This window comes from Trichechus manatus, unplaced genomic scaffold (assembly GCF_000243295.1).
Source record: "Trichechus manatus latirostris isolate Lorelei unplaced genomic scaffold, TriManLat1.0 scaffold00087, whole genome shotgun sequence".
Classification (NCBI taxonomy): Eukaryota; Metazoa; Chordata; class Mammalia; order Sirenia; family Trichechidae; genus Trichechus; species Trichechus manatus.
The window spans coordinates 4,062,221-4,080,709 of record NW_004444023.1 but is presented as its reverse complement, the minus strand read 5'-3'; the positions used below and the strand labels follow the sequence as shown (position 1 = coordinate 4,080,709).

Below are 18,489 nucleotides of genomic sequence, written 5' to 3'. Positions count from 1 at the left end.
CTTAAGATTACACTGCTAAAATGTGGTAGAGTCAGGATTTAACACAATCTAGTTTCAGAAACAGAGCTTTTAACCAACTACATTATTCCACCTCTCACAGAATGGTCTTGGCAGCGTTATTTATAATTGCCAAAAAGTAGAAAAACACAAACATCCATCAACAGTAAAATGAATCAATTGTAATCAAACAAAAGAATACTATACAGATGTGAAGAAAATAAAGGCGCTAAAGCTACACTCAGCAACACAACTTAATCTCACAAACAATGTTGAGCAAAAGAATCTAGGCAAAATATTCCATACAGAATGAGTCCATATATTTAAGTTCAAAAAGAAACAAAACCAAACTATGTGGTTTAGGGATGTATATATACTTGATAAAACTATTATAAAGAAAGGCGTGGAAATGATTATCACAGAAGTCAGACTAGAGGATACCTCTGTGTTATGGATTCAATCATGTCCCCTCCCAAAAATATGTGTCAATTTGGCTAGGCTATGATACCCAGTATTATGTGGTTGTCCTCCATTTTGTGATCAGATGTGCTGTAAATCCTAATGTCTATGACGTTAATGAGGCAGGATTAGAGGCAGTTATGTTAATGAGGCAGGACACACTCCATAGGATTAGATTGTATCATGAGTTAATCTCTCGTGAGATATAAAAGAATGAAGCAACCAGAGAGGAGAGGGACTTCATTAACATCAAGCAAGAAGAGCCAGGAGCGGACCATGTCCTTTGGACCCTGGGTCCCTGTGCTGATAAACTCCCCCGCACAGGGGAAGATTGATGACAAGGACCTTCCCACAGAGCCAACAAAGAGACAAAGGCTTCCCCTGGAGCTGGGGCCCTGAATTCAGACTTCTAGCCTCTTAGACTGTGAGAGAATACATTTCTGTTTGTTAAAGCCATCTACCTGTGGTATTTCTGTCATAGCAGCACTAGATAACTAAGACACTATAGAAGGAGGAAGGGGTGCTAATCATGAGTGATAATAAAACAAGGTCTTCTAATGATGGCAATGTTCTATTTCTTCATCTGGATGGCCACTACACAGACATAAGGTTTATAATTATTCATTAAAAAATCTGTATGTTTCATTCATTTTTCAAGATGCACACTATATTTCACAGTTTAATCCATTAAAAGTAAAATATAGAATACTGAACAAAAAAAATCATACACAAACACACACATACAATATGTTGTTGTTGTTGTTGCCAATTCAATTTTATACTCATAGTGACCCCATGTGGCAGAGCAGAACTACCCCATGGTATTTTCTAGGCTGTAATCTTTACTGGAGGAAATTGCCAGGTCTCTCTCCTGGGGTGGTTTCGAACTGCTGACATTTCAGTTAGCAGCTGACACTTAACTCTTGCTCTATATACAAAGACCACCTACCAGTATATATGCAATTGCCAGGTAATTAGAGGAAAGCCAGAAGAAAATAGCATCACAAAAGCTAAAGATGGAAAACGTAATCAAGAGCCTCATTTTCTCAACACAGAATGAATTAGATAAACTCTAAAAAGTCTCCATAGTGACTTAGGGTTTTGATTTTCTTTTTTTGTGCATGTCAGGGAAATGGGTTACCATGAGCAGAAATCTTAGTTCAATTCATTCAAGAGTTAATGACATCGAAGAGTTGTCAGCTTACCTAAGAAGCACAAATCTACACTTCTACTGGATATCTTGTCAGCAACTGAAATGTAACATATCTCAAAATAAAAAAGAATACTTTTCTGATTCTCATACTTCACGTTTTGAATATTGGCCTTCACCTCTGTATTCCACTAAAAAAAGAAATATTATATTCATGGAAAATATAGTCGCCTTTCATGAACGCTTGCAGGAATATTTTTTAACACATGCTTTCTGGTAGAAAGGAAAATCTGATTCTTTGTTGTTAGATCTCAGTTTTGGCAAACAGATTCCGCCAAGTTGCCACCTCTGACTCCTACAAAGACCCGTGGAGGCCTCAGAACCTTTCTCCCAGGCCGGGAGTGCTGGTAGAGGCCCATCCTGGGAACCCAGCACCTTCATTCCCATCAATGCCTTTCTTGGGCTCACTCCTGGGGCTCCCAGAAAGGTCCCTTTGTCTCTGTTTACCTCCTCCCCTGGAACCACGGCCCAGATGCTCCAGGACCGGGCACAGCAGTCCCTAAAAGGCTGGAGAGGCGTCCCCGCAGTCAGGGAGCTTGACGCCTGCCCTCCCCAACGGTGGGGGCTGAGGGGTGGGTACCTGCAAGGGCCGGGCCAACAGACCTGTTAAACTCAGATTCGGTGGATGAAGGGACTGGAGGCAGTTTCCAGGGTCCTATGGCAAAAAACAGGAGGGACCCCTGAGGCCTATTTGATCCCTCAGCTCCACGGTGCCGCCAGCTGGAAGGTACGGGCCTCTGGGAACGGCGCCCAGCCTCGCACACCCCAGATCTGTTAACACTGTGGGCTCTTCAGAGTCACCAGTACCCTGGACTCGAGGCCCTTACAGGACTCTTCAATCTGGTTAGTCGGGCGAAAATGAGGATGAAGAAGCCTCAGTTGCGAAGCCTACCAACCTCCTTGAGCCCCTTCAGGCCTCCACGGGCGCCAGCGACGCTCCTTGCCCTGCTTCGCGCTCCGTCTTTCCCGCCGTTTCTCCGCGCATGCGCTGCTGCTCCCCTCGCACGCCCTCTACCGACCAAGCGGGCGATTCGCCCACCCCACCCTCCCCCATATACACATGGTGTTCTCTACACCCTGCTGCGCCTAAGCGGTTGCTTCCCTCTGTCTCCTTCTGACCGTGCCAGTTACAGAAATATAATCAATGTGGCAGTCATTGAGGTGACCAAGTTGAGAAGAGTCACAGCACAGGCATCACTGACACAGTTTTTGGACCGATGGATGTATGAGCTGCTTGAGGTGAAGCTGCCAAAGCCTAGGCCCAAGGCATAAAAGAACTGGTTCCCTGCCCCGCACCATGCTTCCAGAGAACAGAGACGGCACCTGAGAGGGAGAAGTACCTTACAAATACAAGACGCAGTAAACTGTGACAGAGATGGAAGGAGAGAAGAGGGAGGGAAAGAGGGAGAGATGGGGCCTTATATCAGACTGACAACCGTACTGTCCCTAACACCTCCGTCTGCATTTGAGGATTAAAGGAGGGAGTGACCCCCACTTGGCATCCAGCAAATGCTCCAGAACAAAACATGCACGTTCCAGAAGGAGACTCTGGATACAGAGATATACAAGAATGAAGCAGGTAGGAGTTCTGAAACATACACAGTCTGAGTAGAAAGTATGATTCAGAAATAGAGTTCAGCAAAAACAGAAGTTGAGGGTAATATATCAAAGGCTATTCGGAATCAGAGGTCATATTAGAAGGAGTGAGAAGTTGGAGACCAATAGGCATCAGAGTTAGGAGAATATTAGGGGGTCTTGGACAGAAGGGATTCCATCAGATTGGTAAATTAAAAGTGGCTCACCTTTTGCAGTGGATTTGAGCCACTGGACCATGGAGATGCATATAATTAACCAGGTCACAGAGAGAGACATACCAAGATGCAAGACTGGTAGCCCATCCTTCTCAATTTCTTCTGTGGCCTTCAATATTTTACAGTACCAGAAGTATGTGGTGGAGGTTGTCTATTCACATTCAGGATCTGGGGTGAACTGGCCATGGAGGAAACTGCAAGACCAGGTACCTCCCCCTTCTTCACATCCACCCCATCCTTCCAATCTCATTTCATCTTCTTCCTCATCCCTCTTCTCTCAATGATCCTTCTTCCTCTTTCACTCCCCTGTCCTTTTCTCAGCCCTCCCACTTTCCCTTTTCTTCCTTCCTTCTCATCCAAAGCACTGGAGTTCTCCAGTGAAGGGCACACTGTCCAAGCAGTGGGGACTGGAAAGACTGAACAAAACAGAAGAAACTCCAGGACATGATCGCACTGTAGTACAAGCCCCCCATGAAGAAGGAGGCAGGAGAAGAAAGTGGGCCAGCAGAAGGGAGAGAATTTGACCTGAGGATTGGGGAACTGAAGTGACCTGTCCCATGGAAGTGAAGTCATAGGACTCATTCCGGGAGAAGGGTTGGATGTAAAGGATAAGCTAGAGCAGCCCAGGACTCCTTCTGTTGGCAAGGATGTGGAAAAACTGGATTCCTTATTCATTCCTGGTGGGAATGCAAGATAGTACAGCTGCTGTGAAAAACAGTTTGGTAGTTTCTCAAAAAGTTAAACACAGAACTACCATATGACTTAGTAACTCCACTCCTAGGTATATACCCAAGACAATTGAAAGCAGCGACACAAATAGACACATGTATGTACCTCAAAGTTCATTGCAGCACTCTTCACAACAGCCAAATGGTGGAAACAAACTAAATGTCCATCAACAGATGAATAGATTAAAAAATATATATGGTATATACATACAATGGACTGTCACTCAGCTATAAAGACAAATGAAGAGTAGATACATGCTACAACATGGACCAACACTGAAAACATTATGCTGAGTGAAATAAGTCAGTTCAAAAGGAAACATATGATCTCACTTATATGAAATATTGAGAATAGGCAAAATTATAGACACCAAAGTTTAGCAGTGGTTACCAAGTGCAGGAAGGAAGGAGAAAGAGGAAAGCATTGTTTAAGAAGCATTCAGTTTCTGTTTATGGTGATGGAAAATTTGCCAACGGATATTGGTGATAATTGCACCACATGATTAATGTAATTAGTGTCACTAAATTGTTCACGTGAAAAACATTGAATTGGCAAATGTTATATATATCTTTACAATATAAAAAAACGAACAAGTAGAAGCAAATATTGAAATGGTAGATCTAAACCTAACTATATCAATAATTATATTAAATGTAAATTACCCAAATATATCAATTAAAAATCAGTGGTTGTCAGATTTGCGGGGGAGTTCCAACTGTACACTGTTTACAAAAACTCACTTCAAATATAATGATATAAATAAAAGTAAAATGATAGGTTTCTTTTTGAGGTGATGACATCACACTAATATTATTTTGTGGTAATGAATGGACAACTCTGTGAAAATACTAAAAATCATTGAACTGTACAGTTTAAGTGGTGAATTTTATGGCATATGAATTGTATCTCAGTAAAACTGTTTTAAAAAGTAAAGGATGGAGAAAGAGATATCACACAAAAATCAAAAGAAAGTTGGGCAGGCTCTGTTAATCTCATACAAAGCAGATTTCAGGAAAAGAAAACTTCTCAGATATAAAGAGGGACATTACATAATGTTGAAGGGTCAATTCACCAAGAAGACATAACAATTCTAAATGTACATGCACCTAACAACAGGGATCCAAATACACGCAGCAAAAACTGATATACTTTGAAACTTCCACAGTCTGCTCTGAGTAATTGGTGGAACAAGTAGATAGAAAATCAGCAGTAACATAGAAGACCTGAATAATACTATCAACCAAACTAATGTAATTTGTATCTATAGAACACTCCACTCAACAACAGCAGAATACACATTCTTCTGAAGTACACATACAACATTCACCAAGATAGACCATATCCTGGCCCATAGAACAAGCTATAACAATTTAAAAAAGAATGGAAATCATATAAAGCATGTTCTCTGACCATAAAATAATTAAGCAAGAAATAAAAAACACAAAGATACTGGAAAAATCCTCAAATATTTGGCAATTAAACAACACACTTCTAAATGACCCATAGGTCAAAGAGGAATTATCAAGGGAAATTAGAAAACATTTGCACTGAACAAAAATGAAAATACAACATATCAAAATTTGTGTGATGCAACTAAAGCAGTGTTTAAATGGAAATTTATAGCACTACATGCTTATATTGGAAAGGAAGCAATGTCTCAAACCAAAAATCTAAGCTGCTACCATAAAAACAAGAAAAAACTAGAGCAAATTAAACTGAATAAACAGAGGCAATGTAGTAATAAAGAACAGAAATCAATGAATTGAAAACAGAAACACAATAGAGAAAACCAATAAAACCAAAAGCCAAATCTTTGAAAAGATCAAGAAAATTGATAAATCTCTATTCAGACCAACCGGGGTGCGGGGGAGGGGAAAGAAATTAAGAAAGAACACACAAATTCATTAGGGAAATGCAAATTAAAACCATTACATGCCTATTAGAATGGCTAAAATAAAAAATACAAATCATATCAAGTCTTGACAAAGATGCACAACAGCTGGAACTCTTTTTACATTACAAAATGGAATGCAAAATGGCACAGCCGCTTTGGAAGAGTCTGGTAGTTTCTTAAAAAGTTAAAACATACACTTTCCATACGACCTAGCAATATCACTCCTAGGTGTTTATCCAAGAGGTTTTTTTCACACAAAAACCTGTATGTGAACGTTTATAGCAGCTTTAGTCATAATTGCCTGAAAAGGAAAACTCCGAACGTCCTTCAACTGGTGAATAGATAAACTGTGGTACACTCATGGAATGCAATACTGTTCTGCAATAAAAAGGAGAAAACGATTGATACATTCAACAGCATTTATGACTCTTAAATGTATTATGCTAAGTGAAAGGAGGCAGACTCAAAAGGCTACATACGGTATGATTTCCTGTAAATGATATTCTGGAAAAGGCAGAACTATGGTGATGGAGAACAGATCACTGGTTGCCAGAGGTTAAGAGTGGAGGGAGGGAATGACTACAAAAAGGCAACACAAGGGAGTTTTTAGGTGCTGGAACTGTTCTGGATCTTGTTTGTGGTGGTATTTGTATGACTCTCTATAAATGTATGTGTCAAAACGCATACAACCTTGTATCAAAAGAGGGAATTTTATTGTATGTAAATTTCTTCCTAACCCATCTACATACCTTTTATCCTTTTCTTACTGTTTTGTATGTATATTGAAAATAGAAAAAAGAATAATGAAGATACTTTTGAAGAAGAATAAGATTTCAAGACTTATTATAAAGCTATAGTAACTAAGACAGTGAAGGATAAAAAAATGACCAATGAAGCCGAATAAAGAGTCCCAAAACAGACCCAGATATACATGAAATTTTAATAAATGACAGAGTTGGCACTGTAGATGAGTCAGAAAAAATTTGCATTTAATAAACAGTTCTGGTACAATTGGATATCCATATTTTTAAAAATAAACTCAGATTCACACCCGCACCTCATAAAAAAAAATCAACACAAGATTGATTAAGGATTTAAATGTTAAAAAGTAAAAATTTAAAACTTTCAGACAACATATAGAGTACCTTTCGAGAAAACATAGTGTATGTTTGTGTGTGCGTGCACGTGCGTGTGTGTGTGAGCAAATGTAAGGAGAGAGGTCTCAAAGTAAGTAAAGGTAAACTATATAAGGATACATACATAAATCATAAAACTATAAAGATTCAAGGAAGTGATTACTTCTAGAGGGGAGAGAAGTAGTAGTGAGGGGCAGTGACCTCATGGGACCTTGTGGGATGCTGATGATGTTCTATTTCTTTACCAGGGCGGTGGTGACAAGAATGCCTGTATTTCCTGTGGGTCATTAGGCGCCATGGAAAGTAGCTTGGCTTACATTCTTTAGTAGGTACATTACCTAAGAAGGCTGGCTGCTGGACCTGGGAGCCTGGCAGGAAAATGTTGTCTGATATATCACCATGAGTAAAATAGGAGGGGGCTCGGAAGAGATTAAGTTGGAGTCAAGTCTCCCACATCAGGGAACTCTGCTGTCAGGAGAACTCACACATGAGGCTCCACGAGAAAACCACCATTCACACACCTCCTACACATTAGGGCATATGAGGCCAGTCTGCATTAGCCAGAGAAGCAGCAACCACCTGTGGAGAAACAATTGCAGTTATGTTCCCAGCAAAGTTGAAGAAGATTGTCCCCTATTCCCTTATTCCCCTGCGTGGAGCCTTAGGCTTGAAAAAAGGAAGGGGATTTTAAGCTTGGAAAGGGTAGACTTGGGGTTGGAACCATGGGCTAGAAAAGGAGAGGGGATGGGTCAAAGGGGATGAAGGAATAGAATCACAGACCACCTCTGCTTCACTCCAGGTCCCTTGAGCCACAAGCCTATCCAAAAATAGGAATGGGGAAGCTTTGAATCAGATTAGAGTTTTAAAATGGATGTTAGGTGGATTTTTCTTAATGAATGAAAATGACCAGGAGTCAAGGTCATTTGGAAGAGTCTGGTAGCTTCGAAAAAGAGTCAACACTACATAGATGGTCATAGTGCTTGGGGAAAATCAAAATCTTTTGTGTATTTGTAACTTATCACTTCAGATATTAATAGGGTTTTTTTTCTTAAATCAAGTAGAGAAATAATATCTGAGGTGGAAAAGTCTCACACGTAGACTGAAACTATTTAAAATATCAATTTCTGAATCTTATCTAAAGGTTCTTGTGCACAAATGGTTTGTGTTGGATTATTAACCTGAAGATTGGAGGTTCAAACCTACCCAGCAGCACCGCAAAAGAAAGATCTAGCAAACTGCTTCCATAAAAATTACAGCCAAGAAAACCCTCCAGAACAGTTCTACTCTGTAACATTTGGGGCCGCCTCGAGAATTGGAATCAAATCAGCAACGAGTTTTGCTTTGGATCTAATGTATTCATTTAAAAAATATTTTATTACCTACTTGGGCTTGCAAACACATGTATGAGACACTGGCTGGGAACTCTGGATACAGCAGTGAACCATCAAAATTCCTGCTTCAGTGCTAGTAAAGCTTATATTCTAGTAACTTAAAATATATCGTGGGGAAAAGGCAACTGCCTTCTCTCTCCAATCCCCAACTTACTCGACTCAACAGCACAAGTTTTCAAGCAGACAGATCATTCATTTAGGTGGTGTTGTTGTTAGGTGCCTTAGAGTCGGCTTCAACTCATAGTGATGCTGTGTAAAGTGGAACTAAAGTTGCCCTATCCTGCCTGATTCTCATAATAGTAGGTATGTTTGAGCCCACTGTTGGAAGCACTGAGTCAATCCATCTCGTTGAGCGTCTTCTTTTTTGCTTACCCTCTACTTTACCAAGCATGACGTCCTTCTCCAAGTATTGGTCCCTCCTAACAATATGTCCAAAGTAAGCAACAGAGTACAAAAGCCAATGGACACGGAGGTTCACGTCCATTCCAGTCTCTCCTATTTTTGAGCTTGAGGAGCTTGAGACTTCAGAGGTATGAAGACTTTAGGATCCACCCTCTTTCCGTTTACCAGACCCACCCCTCATGTCCGACACACAAATGGTTGGGGGTGTCATCTTTCCCTTTTCTCACAGAAACTTACCCAGGGGTAGCCTCCCCATGGACCCCAAGCAATCCAAAATGCTGGCATCTCTGAGCATTATTAAATGAAAACCCATCCCCTGGATCTTCAGGAATCCCAACAATATCTACCCACAGCCCACAGCCTCAGTGGATAACTGGCTGGCCCCATCCCTTATTGGGCTTCAGCTCCGTTATAGAGCCACCCCACTCACAAGTTCAAGAGATCCACTCTGTTATTACCTACAAGGCAAATTCATTTGATTTAGCCCTGTGGTAAAACTAATGATGGCTTTTACCAAGCAGACCTTTGATTGGCTCAGCAATATAACATGGTAGTTCCCCAAAACTAGTCGATTCATAGATGCACTTAGTCCATAAAGCAGTCTTGGAACCACTGATGCAACCTTTTTACAAAAATCATGTTTAGATTCATGACAGGATTGCCATAACCCATTAGCAAGCACATTTATATTTTTTCCATCTTTCATGAAGCCACCGTTTCCTTGGCAAGTCTTCTCCAACTTGGCTGAAGGACAGGCCCTGGATAAGGCAAATCTAATCATCTAGCGTGGGAATTTGCCAAAGCAAGGAATACGTAGCAAATCAGAACTGGACATTTTGCTCTTGGAAGAATAGACGCTTAGTGAGAAAAAGACCGAACGCCTCAGACATTTATTTAAAAAAAAGGTCTGCACACACTCAGAGCTTGGGGTCCCAGTGGACTCATTTATTGACCAACAGCGTGACTCCTCCAGTCCCATTCTAGGACATGGACAGATCAGAAGAAGCAGGTTCGGTAGTCATCACCAACAGTGTTCTGACAAGGGGGATGGGGAAAACACAATCTCAGTGGTAACCAGGAAGGATGGGGTCTAGGAGGGGGTTACAGAGCCAGGCTCCATGAAGCCCATCTCCCCCCAAAAAATGCCCCTACCCCTGGGAATAAAAGAGATTCTGGGTGCAGGGATATCAACAGTTGCAAGTTGATGTAAAGAATTGCCTGTTAGATAAGCTTTGAATGATGTGTGGTGTCAAGCCAAATGGATGCAGTCACTGCCACTTTTTAGGAAATCATACAACAAATTGATCAGCAATTTCTTTTATTACCTTGTAGGATTTCCCGCTTATGAATATCTTTACTGGGCCTTAGCTGGCCCTTAGGATTTGGAGAATGTAATAGATGCGACCAGTTCATGGAGCTGGAGAGGATCCTATGGATGAGGCAGTATACAAAGTATATAAGGATGGGTAGGAAGACAATGACACCTAAGATGATTATGAAGTTGAGCGCCCAGGACGGGAATTCTCGAGACACTTCTTTTGACTGTGGAGAGATAAGAAAAGGATTCAGAACATCTTTCTTATGTTCTGAAGGACTGTGGAGGCGCAGGGGACCCAGGTCAGAAAACTGATGAGCCTTCAGGGAGTCAGAGAACAAGATAACTGGGTCCTTAGGCCAAGAGTGGATTGAAAGGGCAAGTCCCCACTGCCTAGGGGGTTCTGGGACATGGGGAGGGAGGCTCACAGTGCTTGAGTCCCAGGCCACGTAGATGAAGTCCTGCACATATATGTAAATCAGGGAGATAGCAGACAGGACTAGCAGCACAGATGGACACAGACAGCATAACAGGAAACGATAGATGGGAGAGATGGGGCGGTCCATGAGGATCATTATCTCTGCAAGGAACCTGGGAGGAAGAGCCACAAGACTGTGGGAGGCCAGTCAGGCCTTATCCAGCTTTCAGGTAAGGGCCAGTTTGGCCTTAACATCTTTCAAACGTTCTATTTTACATCCAAACCCCTGCCCCACCTCAAGCCTTATTTTATCACTTCTCCCTAGTCAGTCTGTCCTCCATCCAACCCAAGAAGGCTTTTCAAACATTCCTCTACTGCTCAAGAATAGCCTTGGATATCCAGTACCCTCAGGTTACAGCCTAAGTTCATTTCATTCATTTCATGAATGTGAGAATGTCTATGATGTGTCAGGGACTCTTCTAGGAGCTGAGTATTCAGCAGTGAGCAACAGTGACACAAACAAATGACACTCTGCCTTCAGAGAGCTTATCTTAGCATTTTTAAGCCAACATATGCAGCCTCTTTTAAGTATACTTTCTCAACCTCAATAAATATACAAGTAGGGTCCTTTGGCTTCTCCCTTTCTCTCTCTTTCTCTGCTTGAGTCTGCTCAAGCATCCCCTCCTCTAAGATGCCTTCCCTGACTCTCCATTATTCCTTATATAAGCATCTGTGCCCCTACACTGCCCCAGATACCTCTATTATAGACTTACCACTCTGCACTGGAATTTTCTGTTTACATAGGTCTTCTTCTTTAGACTTTGTGCTATTGGAGAGGAGGAACTAAATCTAATTGAGTCCTATCCCAGTACCACAAGGTTTTCCTGACACAGAAAAAGTCTCAACAAATGTCTGTTGAATGAGTTAATAAATGAATGAGTTGATTCCAAGAACCACTATTACCTGAAAATGCTGCCTCCTGAGCCTTCCCCCCTTGAATTATACCACTTGGATGTCCACACACTAGCCTGGTAAAAAACAGGGCCAAGAAGCCCCTTGTATTTGATTTGGATTCTCCCATCATTCCATTTCAGTTATCTCCTCTATGCCCCAGTCCCTGATTATCTTGTTCCCTCTTCCCTGTCAGCTCTACCTTCATAATGTATATAGAATTGGACCACTTCTCTCTGTCTACACCTCTATCCCTAAATTCCAAGCCATTGTTAGCACTCACTTGGAATATTACACTAGCTCCCAACTATTCTCCTTGCTTCACTCTTGATGCCTTATATTCTCCACACAGCAGACACAGGCCTTTTTAAAAAAATAATAATAAATCTAATGTCTCGCCCCTACTCAAAACCCTCCAGTGCTTCCGTTCTCATTCTGCATAAAGAGCTTACAAGGCCCTACATGATCTGGCTACATTACCTCTCTGGCCTCATCTAACATTCTTCTCCTCATTCACTCTATTTCAGCCTTTCTGACTTCCTTGTTCCTCAAAAACTCCAAGCATGATGGATAGGCCTTAATATTTGCTGTCTCCTCTGCTTGGAGCACCATTTATCAGAAATCTTCTCATGGGTCCCTCCCTCATTTCATTCAAGAGTCCCCTCAAATGTCACCTTATAGGGGAGGCTTTCCCTACAATCCTATCTAAATTAGCACCCACATGTACTGCCACTCTTGATCATCTTACCTTATCCTTTAATTTCCTCCTGTCACTTACAACCACCTGGCATTGTTTTTATTTTTCATTTGGTTATTGTCAATCTCCACCACTAGAATGTAAGACCCACGAGGGCAGGGATGCTTGTTTTATTTAATGCTGCATTCTCAGTGACTAAAACAGTGCTTCTCATATATTAAGCACTCAGTAAATATGTTAAATGAATGAATGAACACAAAGGTTTCCCAGAAGACCCTGAAGTCAAGGGTCTATGTCACTCTAGTTGTGTTACAGTAGAAACAACAAGAAAGGGGTTAACCTTCCCTATAGTCCCAAGCTGTGTTAAAACTTAGACCCAGGACATCACCTCTTGGCCCCATAGACCCAGGCTATAGTAACGTTTTCAAAAGTGGTGAGGAGGACGATGGGAAGGATTATCCAGTAGTCACTCAGCAGTCTGAAGTAGTAGTAGCCTGAAGGCCGAGCGAAGAAGAGGCTGCACAGGAACATGAGCACAGAGACATTCACTGGAGAAAACATTGGTTTTGGATCAAAGTCAGAGGTCTGGCTGAGTGACAAGGGCTAAGCAGAGGTCATAGACCAGGGCTGGGTAAGAATCTTAGTGGAATCAGGGCTTTTGGGGAGAGTAGGATTACAAGTCAGAATACCTATGAGCAGCTTTGGATGTTTCCTGAAGAAAGAGAAGCTGTCCTGAAGTGGGGTAATGATGCCCTGCATGATCCCTACCATGGAAGTCAGCCCCAAGGACAGATACATCAGGAAGAAGAGGATGGACCAGTAGGCAGACCCAGGAATGAATGACATTGCTTCAATGAACAGCAGGAATGCAAATCTTGGGCCCTCCTTAACCTGTAAAGGGAGAAAGTGCAGAAGAATACACAAAAAGATACAGTCTATCTTTCCTGGAAAACTCCCTGGAAGCCCCAAGTCATTGAGAAAATCAGTTCTCCAAGCTGGCCCTCTGACATGGAAAACCAATATACCTAGCATTACCCAGGGAAGGGCATTCTGCAAACCGTAGCTATTTGCACTACCAGGACTGCAGGTTATTGTGGTGCTTCTGAAATGTTTTCTTGTGTTAATTAAAGCTGAAGTTTCTGTTGTATAGGAAACTCTGAGGAACTCTAGCCCCACCCCCTTGGCTACTGCTACTGACCTTGAAAAGCTGATTCTGTATTTCGCAGTCAGACACCTTGCTGAGGACCATCTTCTTGATAGAATGGGGAAGGCTGTCGAACCAACTGGTGAACGCGGAGGCTGCATTATTACCAAGCACGTTTTCAGGGGGCTGGGCCTCAGGAGGCAGTTTCCCCAAGGATACCAGATTCATAAGTATTTCAACATTCCTGAGGATAAGAGCATCAAACCATTTGGCCCCTTAAGAGACTGACTCCTTTTTCCTTATCTTCCGGATGAAAAAGGATATCACTAGCTTAGCATTACTGATCTGGATAAGATAGAATCTGCAATGAAACCTAGAAGGTACCCACCTTCAGGGCCATGAATTTGTGTGAATCTGAAGCATTTATGACCATGAAGGACCTCAAGAGAAGTCTTTTCTACAGTCTCCTTGGGGACTCTGGGATCCCTGCTCTAGTAATGGGGACTTTTATTCACCATCTACCTTCTTCCGCCCTCCCTTCTTAGACAAGTGGATAAAAGTCAGCCTTCTAAGTTGCAAATTACAGAATGGCAGGTAACATCATTAACTTAGACTACAATGCACATAGTGCTCCCATGGAGTTGTGCTATGTGAGAGAAACTGTTTCTTGGACTTTTTGATCTGAGCCCTGCTGAACTCTGGAGCCTCATCTTCCCCCGTGATCACTTTGCATTCCATGATCTGGCCAGACTCAGTTTCAGGGCCTGCCATACTCTCTTATGCCCAATACGTACTCCATCCCCACCACCACTCTTCATTTGGCTAACTAATACAAATCTTTAAAAATTCAGCTAATTGTGCTGTAATAACTGCAGTGGTAAGCTTGTCAATATTTACTGATAAGACCAAAATGCTAGCTGCAGAAAAATAAGTAGAGTTTGATCACGTTTTAGAATATAAGATATCATATGCTTATCTGGCAATAGGCAAGTTAGATATCTGGACCAACCTTCTCACTGGAAAGTAATTAAAAGTCTGGAAAATATTTTAATCTTCTTAAAAGAATAAAACTGCTGACAAGACAATGAAGAATTATCAGACAAAAATGGAAGTACAGACAACAAAGTGGCGAAAGGGAACTTCCAAAGCCACTTTGCCCAAAAGGTGCATGCCAAATTCCGCAAACTGTACCTTCAGTTTCCAGTTTCATGACCTTTCAGATGTAAAAGGAGGGCATGGGAACCAGATATAAAATACCTGAGCCTGACCAAAGTGAGGACCCGAATAGAAGGCCCGCACTTCAAAAAGCTACACCTTTAGTATAAAAATGAACCACAGACTTGCACCCAATCCAATTGAAAAAGACAAATAGACACTTACAGCTAGAGACTTCAACTCTTTTTTCAGTAATTGATAGAAAAAGCAGACACATAAACTTGAACAACAATATCAACCAACTTGACCTAATTGACATTTATAGGACATTCCATCCAACAATAGCAGAAGACACTATTTTAAAGTGCACACAGAGTATTCTCCAAGACAGACCATATGGTGAACCATAAGACAAGTCTCAATAAAATAAAAGGATTGCAATCATACAAAGTATGTTCTCTGACCACAGTGGAATTGAATTTTAAATCATTGGCAATAACAACAAAAATGCTGGTGAAAATCAAAATACTAGAAACTATAAAAATATCTAAAAACTCAGGGGCCAAAGAAGAAACCACAGGAAAATTACGTATTATTTGGAATTGAAATAAAATGAAACACTATATACGGTGCTGGAAAAACTGATACCCACATGCAAAAGGATGAATTGGATCTTTACCTTATACCATATACAAAAGCTAACTCAAAATGGATCAAAGACCTAACTTTATAAAACTCTTAGAAGAAAGCTCAGGGAATAATTTTCATGATTTGGATTTGGCAATGGTTTCTTAAATACAACACCAAAGCACAGGTAACAAGAGAAAAAATAGAAAAATTGGATATCATTAAAATTAAAAACTTTTGTGCATCAAAGGACATTATCAAGAGAGTTAAAAGACAACCCCCAAAATGGGAGAAAACATTTGCAAATCATATACCTGATAAGGGTTTAATATTCAGATTATATTATGTATTGCTACGACTCTACATCAAAAAGACAATTAATAAAAAAAAATGGGCAGAGAATTTGAATAGGCATTTCTCCACAGAAGATATACACAGGGTCAACAAACACATGAAAAGATGCTCAACATCATTAGTCATTAGGGAAATATAAATCCATAGCACAAAGAGATACCATTTCACATCTACTGCAATGACTACAGTAAAGATTCTTTACAAAACAAAAAATAAAATATTGAAGATGTAGAGGAATTGAAACCCTTGTACAGTGCTGGTGGGAATGTAAAAGGGTGCAGCCACTACAGAAAACACTTTGGCTGTTCCTCAAAAAGTTAAGCATAACCAAGTGACTCAGCAATTCCACTCCTAGGTATCTATCCAAAAGACTTGAAGCAGGGACTCAAACAGATATTTACACAAGAATGTTCATAGCAACATTATTCACAATAGCCAAAAGGTAGAAACAACCTAAGTATTCATCAACAGATGAATGGATAAATAAAATGTAGTATATACATGCAATGGAATTCTATTAGCTATAAAAAGGAATGAAGTTCTGATACGTGATATAACATGAATAAACCTAGAAAACATTACGTTAAGTGAAATAAGTTAGACACACAAAGATAAACATTGTATGATTCTACTTCTGTGAAATGTCTAGAACAGGTAAATTCACAAACACAGAAAGGAGATTAGAGGTTTCCAGTGCTGGAAAAAGGGAGAAGGAGGATTTATTGCTTAATGGGGGCAAAATTTCTGCTTGGGGTGATGAAAGGTTTTGGAAATACATAGTGATTATGATTAGACAACATTGTGAATGTAATTAATGCCACTGACTTCTACATTTACAAATGATTAAAATGGCAAATTCTACGTTACATATATTTTACTACAATAAAAAGACCTTACATATATGAAAAGATTTACATTAATATACTTTTACTCATTTATCAAAAGACAAAAATAGAAAATTTTGACAACCCATTTTTCTGGCCAGGCTATGAAGCAGCAGGCACTCTCAGACATTTCTGGTGGGAATGCAACCTGAAACAATCTTATGGAAGGGATCTTGGATAGAGCTAACAAAACTACCTATGCTTATGCACTCATCTTTTTAACCCAGCAATTCTGGAAATTTTTCCTGAAAATATACCTCCAACATTACAAAAATAAATAAGTGCAAGATTATTCAATGCAGATTGTTTGTAACTGTAAGATATTGGAAACACCGTCATTCCTATACATATGAGACTGGTTGAGTAAACTATGGTGTTAGTACCATATATACTCCATGTAATGAAATATTATGCAGCTATTAAAGATGAGGAAGTCTCTGTGAATTGATAGTGAGTGATAGCCAGGATATTCTGTTAATGAAAAAAAGTAAAAAATCCAGAAGAGTATATGTAGCATGCTAGCTTATGTGTAAGAAAGAAGGGCAAATAAGAAAAAAAATACATCTTTTTGCTTATTTTTGCAAACAGAGGAAAGGTAATCCAAAAAATAATGATTTATTACTTACAGGAAGTGGGCGGGAATTGGGCTGCAGCGATGGTAAAGGAAGTGATATTTCTCTCAGTATCTTTTTGTATAGTTTGTGTTTTCAAACCATGTGAATGCTTTACAAACTCAAAAAAAAAATCAAATCATGTTGCGGGGAGGACCGTAAAATGTCATACAAACAGAAACAAGTGAACTTGATTCTAATTGAAGTGAAAAACATAACCACAGTGAAGGAGGAAAAAGGTGCTAAACCAAGTCATTTTTAAACTCAGCATTTTGACTGCAAAACTCAGGATGAAAACAAAAAAATTGTCAAGAAATATTGAACCCTGTTAGATAGGCCCATAAAACAAAACAAGACTAAAGGGGCACTCCAGCCCAGGGGTAAGGACTAGAAGGCAGGAGTGGACAGGAAAGGTGGTAATAGGGAATCCAAGATCGAGAAGGGGAGAGTGTTTACATGTCGTGGGGTTGGCAAACAATGTCACAAAACAATATGTGTACTAATTGTTTAATGAGAAGCTAGTTTGCTCTGTCAACCTTCATCTGAAGTACAATAAAAAATAAATTAATTAATTTAATTAAATATATATATTTTTTAAAAAAAGAAATATTGAACCCAGGTTACTAGGTTTCTTTTTGCAGTGGTATAGATTTCCAATTGAGAAAGTATTTTCACAAAATTTGCATATAGATTGTGGATTAGATATTAAATCAATGTTAAATTTCCTTAATTTGATAATTGTGTTATGGTTACATAGGAGAATGTCCTTATCCTTAGGAAATACAAACTGGAGCATTTACAGGTAAAGTAGCAAGATTTCTACAAATTATTCTCATATGGCTCCAAAAAAATGTTGGATACATATGTACACAGACAGCACATGAAAAATGGGATAAAATATAAACAACTAATAAATCTGGGGAATTTTTCCTGATAAAATTATTGCAACTTTTCTATGCATTTGAAATCATATCAAAATAAAAAGTTGCCCAAAAGAAGACAGCATTAAGAGATTGAAAAGGCAATCCACAAAGTGAGAGAAAAGATTCTAACATATTTTAACAAAAGACTAGTATCTGGAACATATAAAGAACTCTGTCTCAGTCATCTGTGCTGTTCTAACAGAAATACCACAAGTGGACGGATTTAGCAAAGAGAAGTTTATTCTCTCACAGCCCAGTAGGCTACAAGTCCAAATTCAGGGCATCAGCTCCAGGGGAACACTTTCTCTGTCGGCTCTGGAGGAAAGTCCATGTCCTCAGTCTTCCTTTGGTCTGGGAGCTTCTCTGCGCAGGAACCTCAGG

At 40.1% G+C, this 18,489-nt stretch overlaps 1 protein-coding gene across 1 annotated transcript in view; it reads right to left on the bottom strand.

Moving 5' to 3' along the window:
• Positions 1-2,576: 2,576 nt before the first annotated feature.
• The window catches only part of LOC101353415 (orphan sodium- and chloride-dependent neurotransmitter transporter NTT5-like), a 23,554-nt gene continuing 7,641 nt past the window's right edge, over positions 2,577-18,489 (bottom strand). The window contains exons 8-13 of the mRNA XM_023736203.1: positions 13,609-13,798; positions 13,100-13,301; positions 12,799-12,958; positions 10,755-10,935; positions 10,355-10,571; positions 2,577-2,677 (exon numbers count right to left, since the gene is read on the bottom strand). Coding sequence (XP_023591971.1) covers positions 2,577-2,677; positions 10,355-10,571; positions 10,755-10,935; positions 12,799-12,958; positions 13,100-13,301; positions 13,609-13,798 — 1,051 coding nt within the window. The remainder of the gene's footprint in view (positions 2,678-10,354; positions 10,572-10,754; positions 10,936-12,798; positions 12,959-13,099; positions 13,302-13,608; positions 13,799-18,489) is intronic.